Genomic DNA, 18293 nt, shown 5'->3' on the forward strand with positions numbered 1-18293 from the left:
GTGACCGAAAACAATGACTGTTTTACATACTTCCCATTCCTGCTGTGACATGTGTTGGTGCGTGAACATTGAACATCTAAATAAAAGAGGAGACAAAAACCTTCTTCGTCAGAGCGTGCTAAGACACTGTAAGAGGTTACAGGTCGACGCCGTCTCTCCTCAATTGAGTCCAAATTGAATTCTGTCTCTGTTTGATTCCTTGCCTTTTGTCTTGTTTAATAGATGTCCTCAGTGTTTGAACGTGACAGGGAGCACTTAAAATGTTTACACACACTTGTTTTTTCATACGTTGTCCAGAGGGAGCGCATTTCAATTCCTTACACACACTTGTTATTTCATATGTTGACCAGAAGGGGAGCACTTTTAAAAGCGACACACAGTCAATTTGAAAAAAATCCCTCCTTTTTGGAACCACCCTCATGTTGACCAGCAGGGGGTGCAAATGAGACATTGTCTATTAGATGCAATGTTATTCATTTATGTCATCACTTGTTCACACCTCCTCATATGGAAGATACTTTTTCTCCTTCATGTCTCAAGAAGGCTAGAAATACAAGAACACACACACACACACACACACACACACACACACACACACACACACACACACACACACACACACACACACACACACACACCAGACGAGGGGGCCAGAAGGTAAGCAGTGTCTGTCGGGTGTAATTATGAAGAAAGACAAGCATGGGGTTGGTAAGGAGTTCATACAGGATGCCACCAATCTGTCACCTTGTGTCTACCACGGCTTGGACACACCTGTTCACTCTCTCACGCGCACACACACACACACACACACACACACACACACACACACACACACACACACACACACACACACACACACACGCACACACACACACACACACTAATTAAACCCAATCCAAAAGGACTATTTGTTGCTCCTCTGCATCCTCCAATAGTTTGTGGCAGCTTTGAAGTACGTTGAATGGCTATTTGTTTTGGATAGAGTACAATGCTTACTCCGATCAGCAGGTGTCCTGTTACACGTGTGTTAGCAAATTGTTGAACAGTTTAAGAACATTTCTCAACAAGGAATTTAGGGATTTCACCATCTACGCTCCGTAATATCATCAAAAGGTTGAGAGAATGTGGAGAAATCACTGCACGTAAGCCATGATATTACACACCTTGGATCCATCAGGCGCTACTGCATCAAAAAGCCACATCAGTGTGTAAAGGATATCACCACATGGGCTCAGGAACACTTCAGAAAACCACTGTCAGTAACTACAGTTGGTCGCTACATCTGTAAGTGCAAGTTAAAACTACTATGCAAAGCCAAAGGCATTTATCAACAACACCCAGAAACGCTTCGCTGGGCCCGAGCTCATCTAAGATGGACTGATGCAAAGTGGAAAAGTGTTCTGTTATCATGATTTCGAATAAGTATATATTGTCAAGGTCCTCGACTGCAAGGGTCGCCAGTCCGCTTCTCCCAAGAGTCCATCGGGTGTCCAGCAACAACCGTTCCGACAGAAGAGACAAGTTCCCCTGAACCTGAGATCTTGTCAATTTTGTTGAGAGGCAAGTTGATCAATTCCATTGTTTGGATTTTGGAGAGCAGGGCAAAAAGAGGCAACAAGAAAGTTAAAGAAGACAGGAGAAACAAGAAGCAAGCAGGGCGTGGGGGGAGGGAATGCGACCGTCCTTGTCAAGAGCCGAGAGAGAAATGATGCTCCATGTATGTTTGTCTACACACGCTCCAACATTTGTAGGAAGGGTGACATGCTGGTGGAATTTAGGAAGGATGTCGTTCAGTTTTAAGTGGTTAAAGTTGCCCCGTACTCACATCCAAAGACTTTAAGGCAGAAGAACATTACAAAGTATCCGCTCACTAATGTTTAGCTTAGCTTTGGTCTGGACTCCAAAACATGAATTTCAGTCCTACACGGATAGGGATTTATTTTTGTGGGAGTTGTGGAACTTTGAAGAATGTCACATTGATTTCAGTGGGAATTTCCCCAAAATTTGGGAACTTCAGGAAAGGTGTGATTTATTTAGAAAATGGTAAAAAAAAAACTTGAAAGGTCTGAATGAGTTGAAATGTTTGGTGTTGGAATATTTCAAATTGGTGGAGAAATGTTGAGGTAGTAACATTTTTAATTGAGAAATGGTATTACGGAATTCCTGGAATTTCAGGAAAACTGATCATTTTTCCAGTTAAAAAAAATACTTTGTTTTTTGTCCTGATTAAGAGGAATGTTTTGACAGTGAAACGGTTGAAATGCGTTGAAAAATGTGGAAGGAGTAGTCGTCAGAAAAAAGGGTGGAAATAGGGCTTTGGAAAAGCAGGAATTCTGGAAAATACTGGAATTTTTTTTTTACTTGGAAAAAGGGTAGTTTAAATTTCCAGGATGGTGGAAAGTGTTGAAGGTGGAATGGTTTGAATTGGTTGGAAAATGTGGAAATGGTGCGAGTTTGAAAAATGGCCAAATCATTTTGAATGGGAAAAATGTCCCGGAAAAGCAGGAATTCTGTAAAATCCTGGAATTTTTCTTTAACTTGGAAAAAAAGTAGTTTAAATTTCCAGGATGGTGGAATGTGTTGAAGGTGGAATGGTTTGAATTGGTTGGAAAATGTGGAAATGGTGCAAGTTTGAAAAATGGCCAAATCATTTTGAATGGGAATAATGTCCCGGAAAAGCAGGAATTCTGGAAAATCCTGGAATTGTTTTTAACTCGGAAAAAGGGTAGTTTAAATTTCCAGGATGGTGGAATGTGTTGAAGGTGGAATGGTTTGAGTTGGTTGGAAAATGTGGAAATGGTGCAGGTTTGAAAAATGGCCAAATCATTTTGAATGGGAAAAATGTCCCGGAAAAGCAGGAATTCAGGAAAATACTGGACTTTTTCTTTAACTTGGAAAACAAGTAGTTTAAATTTCCAGGATGGTGGAAAGTGTTGAAGGTGGAATGGATTGAATTGGTTGGAAAATGTGGAAATGGTGCAAGTTTGAAAAATGGCCAAATCATTTTGAATGGGAAAAATGTCCCGGAAAAGCAGGAATTCTGGAAAATCCTGGAATTTTTTTTAATTCAGAAAAAAAGTAGTTTAAATTTCCAGGATGGTGGAATGTGTTGAAGGTGGAATGGTTTGAATTGGTTGGAAAATGTGGAAATGGTGCAAGTTTAATAAATGGTCAAATCATTTTGAATGGGAAAAATGTCCCGGAAAAGCAGGAATTCTGGAAAATCCTGGATTTTTTTTTTAATTCGGAGAAGGAGTAGTTTAAATTTCCAGGATGGTGGAATGTGTTGAAGGTGGAATGGTTTGAATTGGTTGGAAAATGTGGAAATGGTGCAAGTTTGAAAAATGGCCAAATCATTTTGAATGGGAAAAATGTCCCGGAAAAGCAGGAATTCAGGAAAATCCTGGAATTTTTCTTTAACTTGGAAAAAAAGTAGTTTAAATTACCAGGATGGTGGAATGTGTTGAAGGTGGAATAGTTTGAATTGGTTGGAAAATGTGGAAATGGTGCAAGTTTGAAAAATGGCCAAATCATTTTGAATGGGAATAATGTCCCGGAAAAGCAGGAATTCAGGAAAATCCTGGAATTTTTCTTTAACTTGGAAAAAAAGTAGTTTAAATTTCCAGGATGGTGGAATGTGTTGAAGGTGGAATGGTTTGAATTGGTTGGAAAATGTGGAAATGGTGCAGTTTTGAAAAATGGCCAATTAATTTTGAATGAGAAAAATGTTTCGGAAAACCTGGAATTCTGGGAATTTGTCAAGGGAAAGCCCGCGATTCCCGAATAGGTAATTCCCGAGAGTAAGAGAACCACAGCAGTGGAATCACCTTCATAAAAGTACGGGTATGTTTTGGTAATGGCTGAGATTTTTTTCTTTGGTCTTCATTGTACTTAAATCAAAATATTCCATAGAGAAGACACAGCAAGTAGTTCTACCACTGGAGGAACATACACCGATATAACCACACCAAACATACTTTTGACTTTAAAATAGTTTATTTCATGAACAATATCTAAATTCACAAACACAGTAAGGGTAAAAAAAATGGAATGGGACAAACTGCAGGACTTCATATGTTTCCTTCAGGACGGTGGTGGAAACGGGTCTAGGAACAACGTGGTTAGGTCTTTATGCCTAAAGGATGCAGGTCTAAGACTTCATTTGGGAGACATGTGCTCCGTTTGGGACAGAACATTCACTCCTGAACAGAACTTTAAGACTGGGGGAAAATGATCCAAATGTGCTGGTGGCTTGTCAGCAGTTTGGAAGTCAAGCAACAAAATAAAGAAATAAAGGAAGACTAGCAAGAGACAAGAAGGGGAGTAGGATCGTGTATTGAAAACTGCATTCAATTCTTATTTTCCCAGCGAATCAAAAATGTAAGACCTGTAAGTCCTGTTTCAGTCAGACATCATGGCCTCCTGATTGCAATGTTAGAACACATTTCTCTCTTTGAACATGGCAGGATTGTGGACATGGACAAGTCAGGACTCAGCAAGGTCCTTATTTGGGTGGAGGATCCTGCTGTGTCTTCACGGAGATGCTTTGAAGTTTCTTGGTTTTATAAACCTCAGGATCTCTTCAGAAATGTTGAATCCATTGTTGTATCTCCGGCTTACGGACACTTCAACACTTTTTGCCATTGGCATCAGGAGTTGATGCCTGACAGGAAGTGACACAAAAGCCAGATGTTGACATTTTCTACTTGCTTTTAAACAGTTTGGACTGAAATCTCTTTATTTTTTTTTAAATCTCTTGCTTCTTTTCACATTTGAATGTTCTATTTATCAATCAATCAATCAATCAATCAATCAAAATGTACATATATATATATTAGTGGGGCCAGCAGACAAGTCAGGGTGCAGAGACGTGATGCATAAGGAGTGGTCCACCTTGGGTCCCGACTTGGAGTTTACAGTCTGGTAACAAAATACTACTACAGTACTGTACTTGTAATTTCCCCCCGTCCTAAAGATTGTGTTCAGGAGTGTACATTATCTTTGAAAGACTACTAGTCTGACCTCAGTACGGGAGGCTACATCTTACTTTGATGTGTTCTAGCAAGCATACAGTATGTGCTGTACGGAGTACAGAGTTCAGTGTCACTGGTAGGTTGGAACCGGTGCTCGTAGTCCACAATGTCCCTTTTTGTGCATCATTCATTATTGTTCTTTCTTTCATTGGAAGGAAAACTTACCAAAGAAGAAGGCATTTTGGTCCCTTGCTTGAACAGAGGTGGAAAAGTACTTCCCTGTTTGGAATGGTAGACACTGGAAGACCTTGGCTGGATTACCACCCGCCATGCAGCCGAACATTGTGCAAGATTAAATACACTACTTGTGCAAAGGACAGGTGAGTCTTTAGAAACGTCCTCGGTCGTGGCACAACACCAAAACAAGAATAAAAAGGCATTTGCTGCTATACAGAAGCTCAATGAGTCAAAATGCCTTTTGTCAAAGAGTACATCAAAATGCACACCACGTTAAGTCATCCAAAGAGTCGTTTTTTTCCCCCTTAAGCAGTGCGATCCAACTCATCTACCCCACCCACCCGTTTCCCACTCACCCTTGCTACGACGGGTGAGGGGAGACGGGTGATCTGTGCTGGGTTGGGCAGTGTTGGGGTGATTCACCCTGCTGTGCCTGAGACAAACTGTGCAAACGTTACTGTGCTCTTCAACTTCCATGCTACCATCGCTGCTACCGGTAAGTGTCGGTGACTGTGGTCCTCAAGAAGAAGCCGTGGAAGTGTGTGTTTACGTCCTAAATGTTCCCCCAGGCAGTGGCTACGACCAATCAAACAGTAAATGGTAGACTCAGTTCAGACATACGGTATGTTCCTTCCCTTGTGAAAGAACCAATCAGAGGAAACTCTCTTTGCTTGGTTTACAAAAAGAAACTCCGGTAAATATGGCAGTTAGTGTGGCCTGAGTCTCTCCAGGAGTGGGTTGTTACGAGGTAACCAGGGAGTAGATCATACTGAAACACAAGAAGAAGAACGCCAGGACACAAAGTGAGTGGGTTGCTGTGCTCAATAGCACAGTGCTAGAATAAGATAGGTGTTTTGGGTATAAATGCTAGATAAAACATGTCAGCATCTTAGATCACTGGTTCTCAAACTTTGGAAACCATTTGTCTCTCAAAGTATCGCAATAATGAGGTTTTATTTCATATTATTGGCCACTGTAACATTACGCACAGTTTGAACAGTAACACTGTGTTTGAACATTTATTTCAGTGATACCACTAGATGGAGCCACAGTTTGAAATATTGTTTTTAATAATAAATCACCAGTCAAAAGTTTTAATTCAGCACCATTCCATACTTGTGACTGGTGTTGAACTTTACTGCTCTCTGCTTTTGTCAAGTGTAAACACATAGGAACATTGTGCTAATGTTTACAGCTGAAATGAGCATCAAACACACTTAAAACATGTCAAAGCGCTGAGAAAGTGAACAAAGATGCAAAACTATAAAGGCGACTCAAATAAAAAACATTTTTATGTGAAAAACCTGAGCTGATGAGTAAGCGTTGTCAAATGCATTTTCAAAAATATAAGTAAGTAAGTAAGTACATTTGATTTAGAAACCACTTAAAATGACAAAGCGCTGTACCAAACATAGGTGAAGTAAAACAACAATTCAATTAAAACAACATCATCAAAAGGATACAACGTGGATTAAAAGTGAGAGTTAAAAGGTGCATTAACTAAAAGCTTTACTAAAAAGAGAAGTTTACTTAAAAGTGTCAACACAGTCAAGATGACGGAGGGTCTGGTGCAAGTTGTTCCAGAGTCTGGGAGAAATAGTCTGGAATGCCAGGTCTCCACAGCTTTTAAAACTATGTTTTTGGGGATCTTTAGAAGACCCTGGCCTGAAGACCAGAGGCTGCACCCTGAAGAGTAGGGGCCTAGCAAGTCAGTGATGTACTGAGGGGCCCAACCATGCAACGCACGGAAAGTCAGGACTAAAATTTTCAACTCAATGCGGAATTGAACTGGAAGCCAATGAAGATCCATGTAGAGTATATTAAACCCTAGGACACAGTGGGCTATATCAAACCCTAGGACACAGTGGTCTATATTAAACCCTAGGACACAGTGGTCTATATTAAACCCTAGGACACAGTGGTCTATATTAAACCATAGGACACAGTGGTCTATATCAAACCCTAGGACACAGTGGTCTATATTACACCCTCGGACACAGTGGTCTATATTAAACCCTAGGACACAGTGGTCTATATTAAACCCTAGGACACAGTGGTCTATATCAAACCCTAAGACACAGTGGTCTGTATTAAACCCTAGGACACAGTGGTCTATATCAAACCCTAGGACACAGTGGTCTATATTAAACCATAGGACACAGTGGTCTGTATTAAACCATAGGACACAGTGGTCTATATCAAACCCTAGGACACAGTGGTCTATATTACACCCTCGGACACAGTGGTCTATATTAAACCCTAGGACACAGTGGTCTATATTAAACCCTAGGACACAGTGGTCTATATCAAACCCTAAGACACAGTGGTCTGTATTAAACACTAGGACACAGTGGTCTATATCAAACACTAGGACACAGTGGTCTATATTACACCCTCGGACACAGTGGTCTATATTAAACCCTAGGACACAGTGGTCTATATCAAACCCTAGGACACAGTGGTCTATATTACACCCTCGGACACAGTGGTCTATATTAAACCCTAGGACACAGTGGTCTATATCAAACCCTAAGACACAGTGGTCTATATTAAACACTAGGACACAGTGGTCTATATCAAACACTAGGACACAGTGGTCGATATTACACCCTCGGACACAGTGGTCTATATTACACCCTAGGACACAGTGGGCTATATTAAACCATAGGACACAGTGGTCTGTATTAAACACTAGGACACAGTGGTCTGTATTAAACCCTAGGACACAGTGGTCTATATTAAACCATAGGACACAGTGGTCTATATTAAACCCTAGGACACAGTGGTCTGTATTAAACCCTAGGACACAGTGGTCTATTTTAAACCCTAGGACACAGTGGTCTATATTAAACCCTAGGACACAGTGGTCTATATTAAACACTAGGACACAGTGGTCTGTATTAAACACTAGGACACAGTGGTCTATATTAAACCCTAGGACACAGTGGTCTGTATTAAACCCTAGGACACAGTGGGCTATATTAAACCATAGGACACAGTGGTCTATATTAAACCATAGGACACAGTGGTCTATATTAAACCATAAGACACAGTGGTCTGTATTAAACCCTAGGACACAGTGGTCTATATTAAACCCTAGGACACAGTGGTCTATATCAAACCCTAGGACACAGTGGTCTATATTACACCCTCGGACACAGTGGTCTATATTAAACCCTAGGACACAGTGGTCTATATCAAACCCTAAGACACAGTGGTCTATATTAAACACTAGGACACAGTGGTCTATATCAAACACTAGGACACAGTGGTCGATATTACACCCTCGGACACAGTGGTCTATATTACACCCTAGGACACAGTGGTCTGTATTAAACACTAGGACACAGTGGTCTGTATTAAACCCTAGGACACAGTGGTCTATATTAAACCATAGGACACAGTGGTCTATATTAAACCCTAGGACACAGTGGTCTGTATTAAACCCTAGGACACAGTGGTCTATTTTAAACCCTAGGACACAGTGGTCTATATTAAACCCTAGGACACAGTGGTCTATATTAAACACTAGGACACAGTGGTCTGTATTAAACACTAGGACACAGTGGTCTATATTAAACCCTAGGACACAGTGGTCTGTATTAAACCCTAGGACACAGTGGGCTATATTAAACCATAGGACACAGTGGTCTATATTAAACCATAGGACACAGTGGTCTATATTAAACCATAAGACACAGTGGTCTGTATTAAACCCTAGGACACAGTGGTCTATATTAAACCATAAGACACAGTGGTCTGTATTAAACCCTAGGACACAGTGGTCTATATTAAACCCTAGGACACAGGGGTCTATATTAAACCCTAGGACACAGTGGTCTGTATTAAACCCTAGGACACAGTGGTCTATATTAAACCCTAGGACACAGTGGTCTAGGGTTTGTCAACATCTGATTATGACACTTCATGCAGAGCTAAGTCCTTATGCCACTCGGTAGAGATGCGCAGTTTGCGGACACAACCGCGGAGTCCGCGGATCATCCGCGGGTCGGGCGGTTGAAATAAAAAAAAAAGAAGATTTTATCCGCGAGTCGGGTCGGGCGGTTGAAATAAAAAAAAATTAGATTTGAAATAGATTCAGGCGGGTGGCAGTTAAACCAATTGGGAAATATATATACATAGTTAAATGTTGTTACCCACATACGAAAAACGAGCAGGCACCTGCAGCATATGCCACAACAGAAGAAGAAAAAAAAAAGAGATGGCAGCAAACGTGGTACGCGACAAACTAAAAAAGGGAATACTAAAGACCAGGGGAAAAAAAGGCCAGAAAAGTTCAGCGTGGACTCGTTTTTATGAGGTTGTAAATCAGGATGATAGTAATGCTGGCTACGTGATTTGCAAGAGCTGCGACGCTGTTTATGTCTACGACAGTCACAAAACCGGGACATCTAACATGGTGCATCACATTTGTGCAAAACCCCGAACCTCCACAAACACCCTGAGCATGAGCAGCTTCGTCCGCCGTGATCCCAGATGAGTGCCACAGGATGTTAAAACAAGATAGAACGCAGCTTGGAGGTGCCCTCAGCGCGGCTCCCAGATGATTGCGCACTGGTGTGCGTCTGGGCCGTGACAGCGTGGCACGCATTGAATGTCTCTGCTGCATTGGATCAGTCTCCTTTCTTTAACAGGCAAAAGCTTTATAACCTCACTAATGCCTTGCATCGTCTATATTAGATATATAACAACGGGCGGGTGGCGGATGGCGGATGGCGGGCGGGTGCGGTTTTGATTAAATGTTAGTTCGGGTGGATGGCGGATGGTTGACGACTTTTGTGATGCGGTTGCGGATGAAATAATTGCCTATCCGCGCATCTCTACCACTCGGCTAATGCCATCAGGAAATGTACCTGAACTGGAACATCCTCCACCGGCTTCAGATCTGCCATTTGAAACTACTTTGGTTTCCATGTTAGGTAAGACACCTCAAAAGGACAAAAGGTATGTGGCAAGTGTCACACAATGCTCAACCACATTGCTAGGAATTTAGAAAATCGGTTCCAATTCAGAGACAGTTTGCAGTTTGTCGTTTAGGAATGTTTACAAACTGCACTTCAATGGAGGGTGCACCTAATGTACAGCATCATGTTGGGTGTGCTTGCCCACCTCGCAGCTATTTTATTTGGTACATGGTGAAATGATAAGTGTGACCAGTAGATGGCAGTCACACATAAGAGATACATGTAGACTGCAATATGATGGCAGTCACACATAAGAGATACGTGTAGACTGCAATATGATGGCAGTCACACATAAGAGATACGTGTAGACTGCAATGTGATGGCAGTCACACATAAGAGATACGTGTAGACTGCAATGTGATGGCAGTCACACATAAGAGATACGTGTAGACTGCAACATGATGGCAGTCACACATAAGAGATATGTGTAGACTGCAATATGATGGCAGTCACACATAAGAGATATGTGTAGACTGCAATATGATGGCAGTCACACATCAGAGATACGTGTAGACTGCAATGTGATGGCAGTCACACATAAGAGATACGTGTAGACTGCAATATGATGGCAGTCACACATAAGAGATACGTGTAGACTGCAATGTGATGGCAGTCACACATAAGAGATACGTGTAGACTGCAATGTGATGGCAGTCACACATAAGAGATACGTGTAGACCGCAATATGATGGCAGTCACACATAAGAGATACGTGTAGACTGCAATATGACTCAAGTAAACAACACCAGCATTTTAAATGTTCCATTGAAAATATAGAACATTACACACGGTGCTCAAAAATCTATGAAAATGTTTTATTAGGACTTTGGTAAGCTATGAAGCCACACCGCTTGATGGATTGTACTGTGCTTCAACATAGGAGTATTATTATGCTGTGTGTATAAGGTAAGACATATTATCTGCTGTTTTGTTTCACAATATTATGCAAAAGCAACTTGTCTTACCTTCTGGTACCTGCTGATCTGTATTTGGGATCTGCATAAGTCCTGAAAATGTTCTTATTTATATGTTGTAATTCACAGCTGAAATGGACTAGACTAGAGCGACTCATCATTTACTGAGAGGACAACTTTCCCACTGTTGGACATTTTGGACAAAAGCCCAACTTTTAAGTACCATTTTTATTGAGGTGGTATCAGTGTAGAAATATAGTGGACCACTCCTCCATACGTATCAGCCTGATTTGTATCAACTACCCTCAACTGTGAAAAGTGGTGGAAACACAAACCACACATTTCTACAGGAACTTATAGTTCCAGGAAGCCAAAGTTCCTGAACCTTTGGTGGCCTCTGGTTTAAAATATGACATTGAATGTAAATACACCATATACAGGTAAAAGCCAGTAAATTAGAATATTTTGAAAAACTTGATTTATTTCAGTAATTGCATTCAAAAGGTGTAACTTGTAGATTATATTTATTCATTGCACACAGACTGATGCATTCAAATGTTTATTTCATTTAATTTTGATGATTTGAAGTGGCAACAAATGAAAATCCAACATTCCGTGTGTCACAAAATTAGAATATTACTTAAGGTTAATACAAAAAAGGGATTTTTAGAAATGTTGGCCAACTGAAAAGTATGAAAATGAAAAATATGAGCATGTACAATACTCAATACTTGGTTGGAGCTCCTTTTGCCTCAATTACTGCGTTAATGCGGCGTGGCATGGAGTCGATGAGTTTCTGGCACTGCTCAGGTGTTATGAGAGCCCAGGTTGCTCTGATAGTGGCCTTCAACTCTTCTGCGTTTTTGGGTCTGGCATTCTGCATCTTCCTTTTCACAATACCCCACAGATTTTCTATGGGGCTAAGGTCAGGGGAGTTGGCGGGCCAATTTAGAACAGAAATACCATGGTCCGTAAACCAGGCACGGGTAGATTTTGCGCTGTGTGCAGGCGCCAAGTCCTGTTGGAACTTGAAATCTCCATCTCCATAGAGCAGGTCAGCAGCAGGAAGCATGAAGTGCTCTAAAACTTGCTGGTAGACGGCTGCGTTGACCCTGGATCTCAGGAAACAGAGTGGACCGACACCAGCTGGACTGCTGCTGAGTGGTCCAAAGTCATGTTTTCTGACGAAAGCAAATTTTGCATTTCCTTTGGAAATCGAGGTCCCATAGTCTGGAGGAAGCCAGGAGAGGCACAGGATCCACGTTGCCTGAAGTCTAGTGTAAAGTTTCCACCATCAGTGATGGTTTGGGGTGCCATGTCATCTGCTGGTGTCGGTCCACTCTGTTTCCTGAGATCCAGGGTCAACGCAGCCGTCTACCAGCAAGTTTTAGAGCACTTCATGCTTCCTGCTGCTGACCTGCTCTATGGAGATGGAGATTTCAAGTTCCAACAGGACTTGGCGCCTGCACACAGCGCAAAATCTACCCGTGCCTGGTTTACGGACCATGGTATTTCTGTTCTAAATTGGCCCGCCAACTCCCCTGACCTTAGCCCCATAGAAAATCTGTGGGGTATTGTGAAAAGGAAGATGCAGAATGCCAGACCCAAAAACGCAGAAGAGTTGAAGGCCACTATCAGAGCAACCTGGGCTCTCATAACACCTGAGCAGTGCCAGAAACTCATCGACTCCATGCCACGCCGCATTAACGCAGTAATTGAGGCAAAAGGAGCTCCAACCAAGTATTGAGTATTGTACATGCTCATATTTTTCATTTTCATACTTTTCAGTTGGCCAACATTTCTAAAAATCCCTTTTTTGTATTAGCCTTAAGTAATATTCTAATTTTGTGACACACGGAATTTTGGATTTTCATTTGTTGCCACTTCAAATCATCAAAATTAAATGAAATAAACATTTGAATGCATCAGTCTGTGTGCAATGAATAAATATAATGTACAAGTTACACCTTTTGAATGCAATTACTGAAATAAATCAAGTTTTTCAAAATATTCTATTTTACTGGCTTTTACCTGTATATATATATATATATATATATATTTTTTTTTTTTTTCCATAACTATGCAGAGTCATCATACAAATGAACACGCATGACCTCCATTGTGTCAGTAAACACTACAATATGTTCTCTAGCAGGGACAAACTGTATGCAAATGTTAAATTGCAGCATGATCACGCACATAAAACATCAAAGTGACGTTAAAAGTGAAATGACATTGAAGTTTGTGACAAACCTTTGAGGAAATGAAGAGAATCCAAACATGACAGACATGGTTGTGCAAACATCTAGAAGCCACACTTAGTGTTTACAAACCTACTGGCCACAACATTAGCTGCACTCGCTGCTAAATAAAACAACTAACAGAATATTTCTTTCCCAGACAGAGTTGGTGCAAAATAGATGCAGTGGTTTTGGACATAGGGCAAGGTCTGATGTACCGTACTTTACGGACTATAGAGTGCACCCGCATATAAGCCGAACCCACTACCTTTTAGGGAAAATACATATTTTTCATATATAAGTCGCAGATATATACGCTGTGACTTGAGTTATTTACACAAATATTTTGTGTACCTTATATACTTCCAAACGGCAGTAAAACAGCTGATCAAACAAAACAGAAGTCATGGACATGGACCCACTAGCTAGTTAGCCTCGACAAACAAGTCCATCATTGAAACTATGAAAAAGAAGGATGTTTTTTTAAGCTCGCTAACTTGGCTAAAGGTGGTAAATACCTTCACAAAGATGGAGAGAAAGTGCAAGACCAGGTGGAAACGGGTGATAGCATTTTTGAATCATTTGCAAAAAGAGTCAGCGTTCATACGGCGACTTGATGTCCAGTGGTTGCCATGCTGGAACCGCTACATAGGAACAATATAAGGTGAGCCTCGGGTGTTGGAAAAGTCTAAAATGAGGACGATAGCGAGGCTGCTAGCTCCTACAAAGCTAGCGCAGATCATTTTTTTAAAACACTGACTTCAAGGATTTTATCAGCGAAGTAAGTCTTTAATTGTGATGAGACCGAAAAAGACGCCACAGCAAACTTTCATTACAGCGAAGGTGAAGGCACTACCGAGACGCAAGCCTGTGAAGGATCACCTCGCATGCTAGTTTGCGCTAACGCTAGCAGTGACGACGTGAAGCCGCTGCTCGTTCATCACCCGAGTCTTCAACAATGATACAAATATTCGCAGACGAAAAGTACAATTATTTTCCTCTTTCTGTTTTTTTATTGTAGCAACATGCTGGTGAATGTTTTGGTGTGTTGATATTTAAGATTGTTGTAGTTTGGATAAAAAATCAATTGTTGATCTAATACTTCCTTATTTGGTTTGATATTAATGCAGTATATATATATATATACAGTATATATTTACATATATACACACAGTATATATATATATATATATATATATATATATATATATATATATATATATATATATATATATATATATATATATATATGTATGTATATATATATATATATATATATATATATATATATATATATATATGCATACATATATATATATATATATATATATATATATATATATATATATATATATATATATATATATATATATATATACATATATACATATTGTCGGAGGCAGTTATTTACATATATCCGAATTTAAGTTGTACTTCTTCCATTTCTTTGTCATATATGAAAACAGCTGGTGTTTTCCATTTCTTCTCTTGATGCTCTGTCAGCAAGTAAACTGTGTGTGTTAACCTTGAGTTCTTTGGAATGTATTATGACTAGGGAGACGTTGTGCTTGTATTTTGGCTAGGGAGGGGAAAGGAAAGAGGGGTTTTTTGGCGTTGGGAGGACAGACCATTTTGGGAGGCGCAATAGAATGTTCTAGGGTTAGACTGGTCTCAAAATGTATATTGGCAAAGCTTTGAGAATATACAACAAAATACCTATTCTGTCTCTGGTGGTTTTTTCAACTCAGCTTTAAGTGTCGTAAAGAGCTTGGGAGCGAATTGTGACTTGAATTCCCTGGGAGGAACAACTGGTCCAAAACGCAACAATATATATACACACACACACACACACACACACACACACACACACACACACACACACACACACACACACACACACACACACACACACACACACACACACACACACACACACACACACACACACACACACACACACACACACACACAGTATATATACACATATATACATACACACACACACATATATAATTTTCTTTTTTGACTAAAATAAGGACATTAGTCCAGGCTAGAAGCAAGTATTCATGTTTACATTGATTCTTTTAGAGAACTCTACTTCACTGTACAAACTTTTAGGGTTATAAACCGTGCTCAAGAACCAATTGAGTTCGTAAATGGAGGTTCTGCAGTACGCTCAAAGTAGGTTATAATAGTGAAATTTACGCAACATTTACACCAAAGTACATCCAACACATATCTAGATCCCCTTTAAAGGATTCTTTAGTATTGGGAGATAGTAAAGAATCAGTTGTAATACACTTTTACACCACTTGTGGCAGTAATGACAACATCACACAAGTACTCAGGTGTAATACACTTTTACACCACTTGTGGCAGTAATGACAACATCACACAAGTACTCAGGTGTAATACACTTGTACACCACTTGTGGCAGTAATGACAACATCACACAAGTACTCAGGTGTAATACACTTTTACACCACTTGTGGCAGTAATGACGATATCAAACATGAGAAGTCTGGAGCTAAAGTCAGAGAAAAGTTTCTTAAGTGCAAAAATTATGACTAAATTGCACTTCAATTGTATTGTCAGTTTATTTAAGAAACATAATTATTATTAATTTACTTCGATTTTTTTCCTTAATTTAGCATTTTGTAATTGTATGTACAAACTACAAAAGCAGTGACGTTGTCACGTTGTGTAAATGTTAAATAAAAAGAGAATACAATGATTTGTAAATCCTTTTTTAACCAATGACAACATATTTAATGTTCCAAATGTGAAATGTGGACTCGTCAGACCACAGAACACTTTTCCACTTTGCATCAGTCCATCTTAGATGATCTCGGGCCCAGCGAAACGTTTCTGGGTGTTGTTGATAAATGGCTTTGTCTTTGCATAGTAGAGTTTTAACTTGCACTTACAGATGTAGCGACCAACTGTAGTTACTGACAGTGGTTTTCTGAAGTGTTCCTGAGCCCATGTGGTGATATCCTTTACACACTGATGTGGCTTTTTGATGCAGTAGCGCCTGAGGGATCCAAGGTGTGTAATATCATGGCTTACGTGCAGTGATTTCTGCAGATTCTCTGAACCTTTTGATGATATTACGGAGCGTAGATGGTGAAATCCCTAAATTCCTTGTTGAAAAATGTTGTTCTTAAACAATTTGTTGTTGACAAAGTGGTGACCCTCGCCCCGTCCTTGTTTGTGAATGACTGAGCATTTCATGGAAGCTGCTTTTATAGCCAATCATGGCACCCACCTGTTCCCAATTAGCCTGTTCACCTGTGGGATGTTCCAAATAAGTCTTTGATGAGCATTCCTCAACTTTATCACTCTTTTTTGCCACTTGTGCCAGCTTTTTGGAAACATGTTGCAGTCCAAATGAGCTAATATTTGCAAATAATAACAAAGTTCGCATATGAAATATCTTGTCTTTGCAGTCTATTCAATTGAATATAAGTGTCATGTCTGTGTAATCATGTTTTGTTTAGTTTCTGGCTTTTCACTCCCTTGTCTTGTTTCCATGATTACCCCATTAGTTTCACCTGTTCCACGTTTGGACTCATTGTGCACTCTTGATTGTCACCATAGCAACCCATTAGTTTTCACCTGTCACGTCACGCACCTGTTTTCGTTAATCATGTCTGTAGTATTTAAGTTCAGTGTTTTTCAGTTTGTCTTTCTGACGACCTCCCCACATTTATGCTTCTGTACACTCTTCATCCTCTAAGATCCTGCTTCATGTCCCTTGTCATAGTAAGTTTTTGTTCCATGTTTATAGTCTTTTTGTTTTTCATAGTTTGTTCTCCGCCACTGTGCGTGCTTTTCATTTGTACATTTTTGCTATAGTCTTTTGGTTTCATAGTTTATTCTCCGCCTCTGTGTGCGCTTTTTGTTTGATCCTTTTTTTTTTGTATTTATAGTCTTTAAATAAAAAATGTACTTACATTCCCGTCTCGCCCGAGCCAACTTTCCGTTGCATCCCGGAAAAGCTAACACCCAAGACCAAGTCATGACAATAAGTTGAAAAGGATTTGTTGTATTCTCTTTTGATTTACCATTTACACAACGTGACAATTTCCCTGCTTTTGGGCTTTTGTAAATGTCTTTTTCTTGAGAAGTCCCTTCTTTTGCAGTATATTTGATGGCTATTTATTTTGTAATTGTCATGTCTGTGTAATCATGTTTTGTTTTAAGTCATGTTTTGTTTAGTTATAGGACTCTTTAGTTTCTGTCTTTTCACTCTCTTGTCGTGTTTCCATGATTACCCCATTAGTTTCACCTGTTCCACGTTTGGACTCATTGTGCACTCTTGATTGTCACCATAGCAACCCATTAGTTTTCACCTGTCACGTCACGCACCTGTTTCACGTCTTGAGTCACGCACCTGTTTTCGTTAATCATGTCTGTAGTATTTAAGTTCAGTGTTTTTCAGTTTGTCTTTCTGACGACCTCACCACATTTATGCTCTGTCCATGCCTGATACTTCTTTCCATGTCCATTCTCCATGCAACTATTTTTGTCCAAGCCAAGTAAGTTTTTGTTCCATGTTTATAGTCTTTTTGGTTTCATAGTTTGTTCTCCGCCATTGTGCGTGTTTTTCGTTTGTACTTTTTGCTATAGTCTTTTGATTTCATAGTTTATTCTCCGCCACTGTGCGCGCTTTCATTTATTCCTTTTTTTTTGATAATAATTAATAAATCATGTACCTTCATTCCCGTCTCGCCCGAGCCAACTTTCCGTTGCATCCCGGAAAAGCACACACCCAAGACCAAGTCATGACAGTAATTAGCCTGACCTAAGCCTCGATGATAACCTGTATGATTAACACATAATTTTGACAATATTCGTCCTGTTAAACTGTAATTATTGTGTACGATGACAATGAAGAGTAAGACTACTAACTCAGTGTTACTTCTGTTTGAAAGGATCCAT

At 40.0% G+C, this 18293-nt stretch overlaps 2 protein-coding genes across 4 annotated transcripts in view; one reads left to right on the top strand and one right to left on the bottom strand.

Moving 5' to 3' along the window:
* Positions 1-4776: 4776 nt before the first annotated feature.
* LOC133572359 (uncharacterized) lies at positions 4777-14311 on the top strand. The gene is made up of 5 exons (XM_061925296.1): positions 4777-4799; positions 5981-6013; positions 7177-7293; positions 7879-8046; positions 14188-14311. The coding sequence occupies exons 1-5, from the start codon at positions 4777-4779 to the stop codon at positions 14309-14311; spliced, it is 465 nt and encodes a 154-aa protein (XP_061781280.1).
* cnih3 (cornichon family AMPA receptor auxiliary protein 3) overlaps positions 5869-18293 on the bottom strand; it is a 101660-nt gene continuing 89235 nt past the window's right edge. For all 3 annotated transcript variants that reach the window (XM_061924428.1, XM_072911935.1, XM_072911934.1), the window contains exon 7: positions 5869-5979. The gene's annotated coding sequence lies outside the window, so the exon portion shown is untranslated. The remainder of the gene's footprint in view (positions 5980-18293) is intronic.

The sequence above is a fragment of the Nerophis lumbriciformis genome, linkage group LG29 (assembly GCF_033978685.3).
Source record: "Nerophis lumbriciformis linkage group LG29, RoL_Nlum_v2.1, whole genome shotgun sequence".
NCBI lineage: Eukaryota > Metazoa > Chordata > Actinopteri > Syngnathiformes > Syngnathidae > Nerophis > Nerophis lumbriciformis.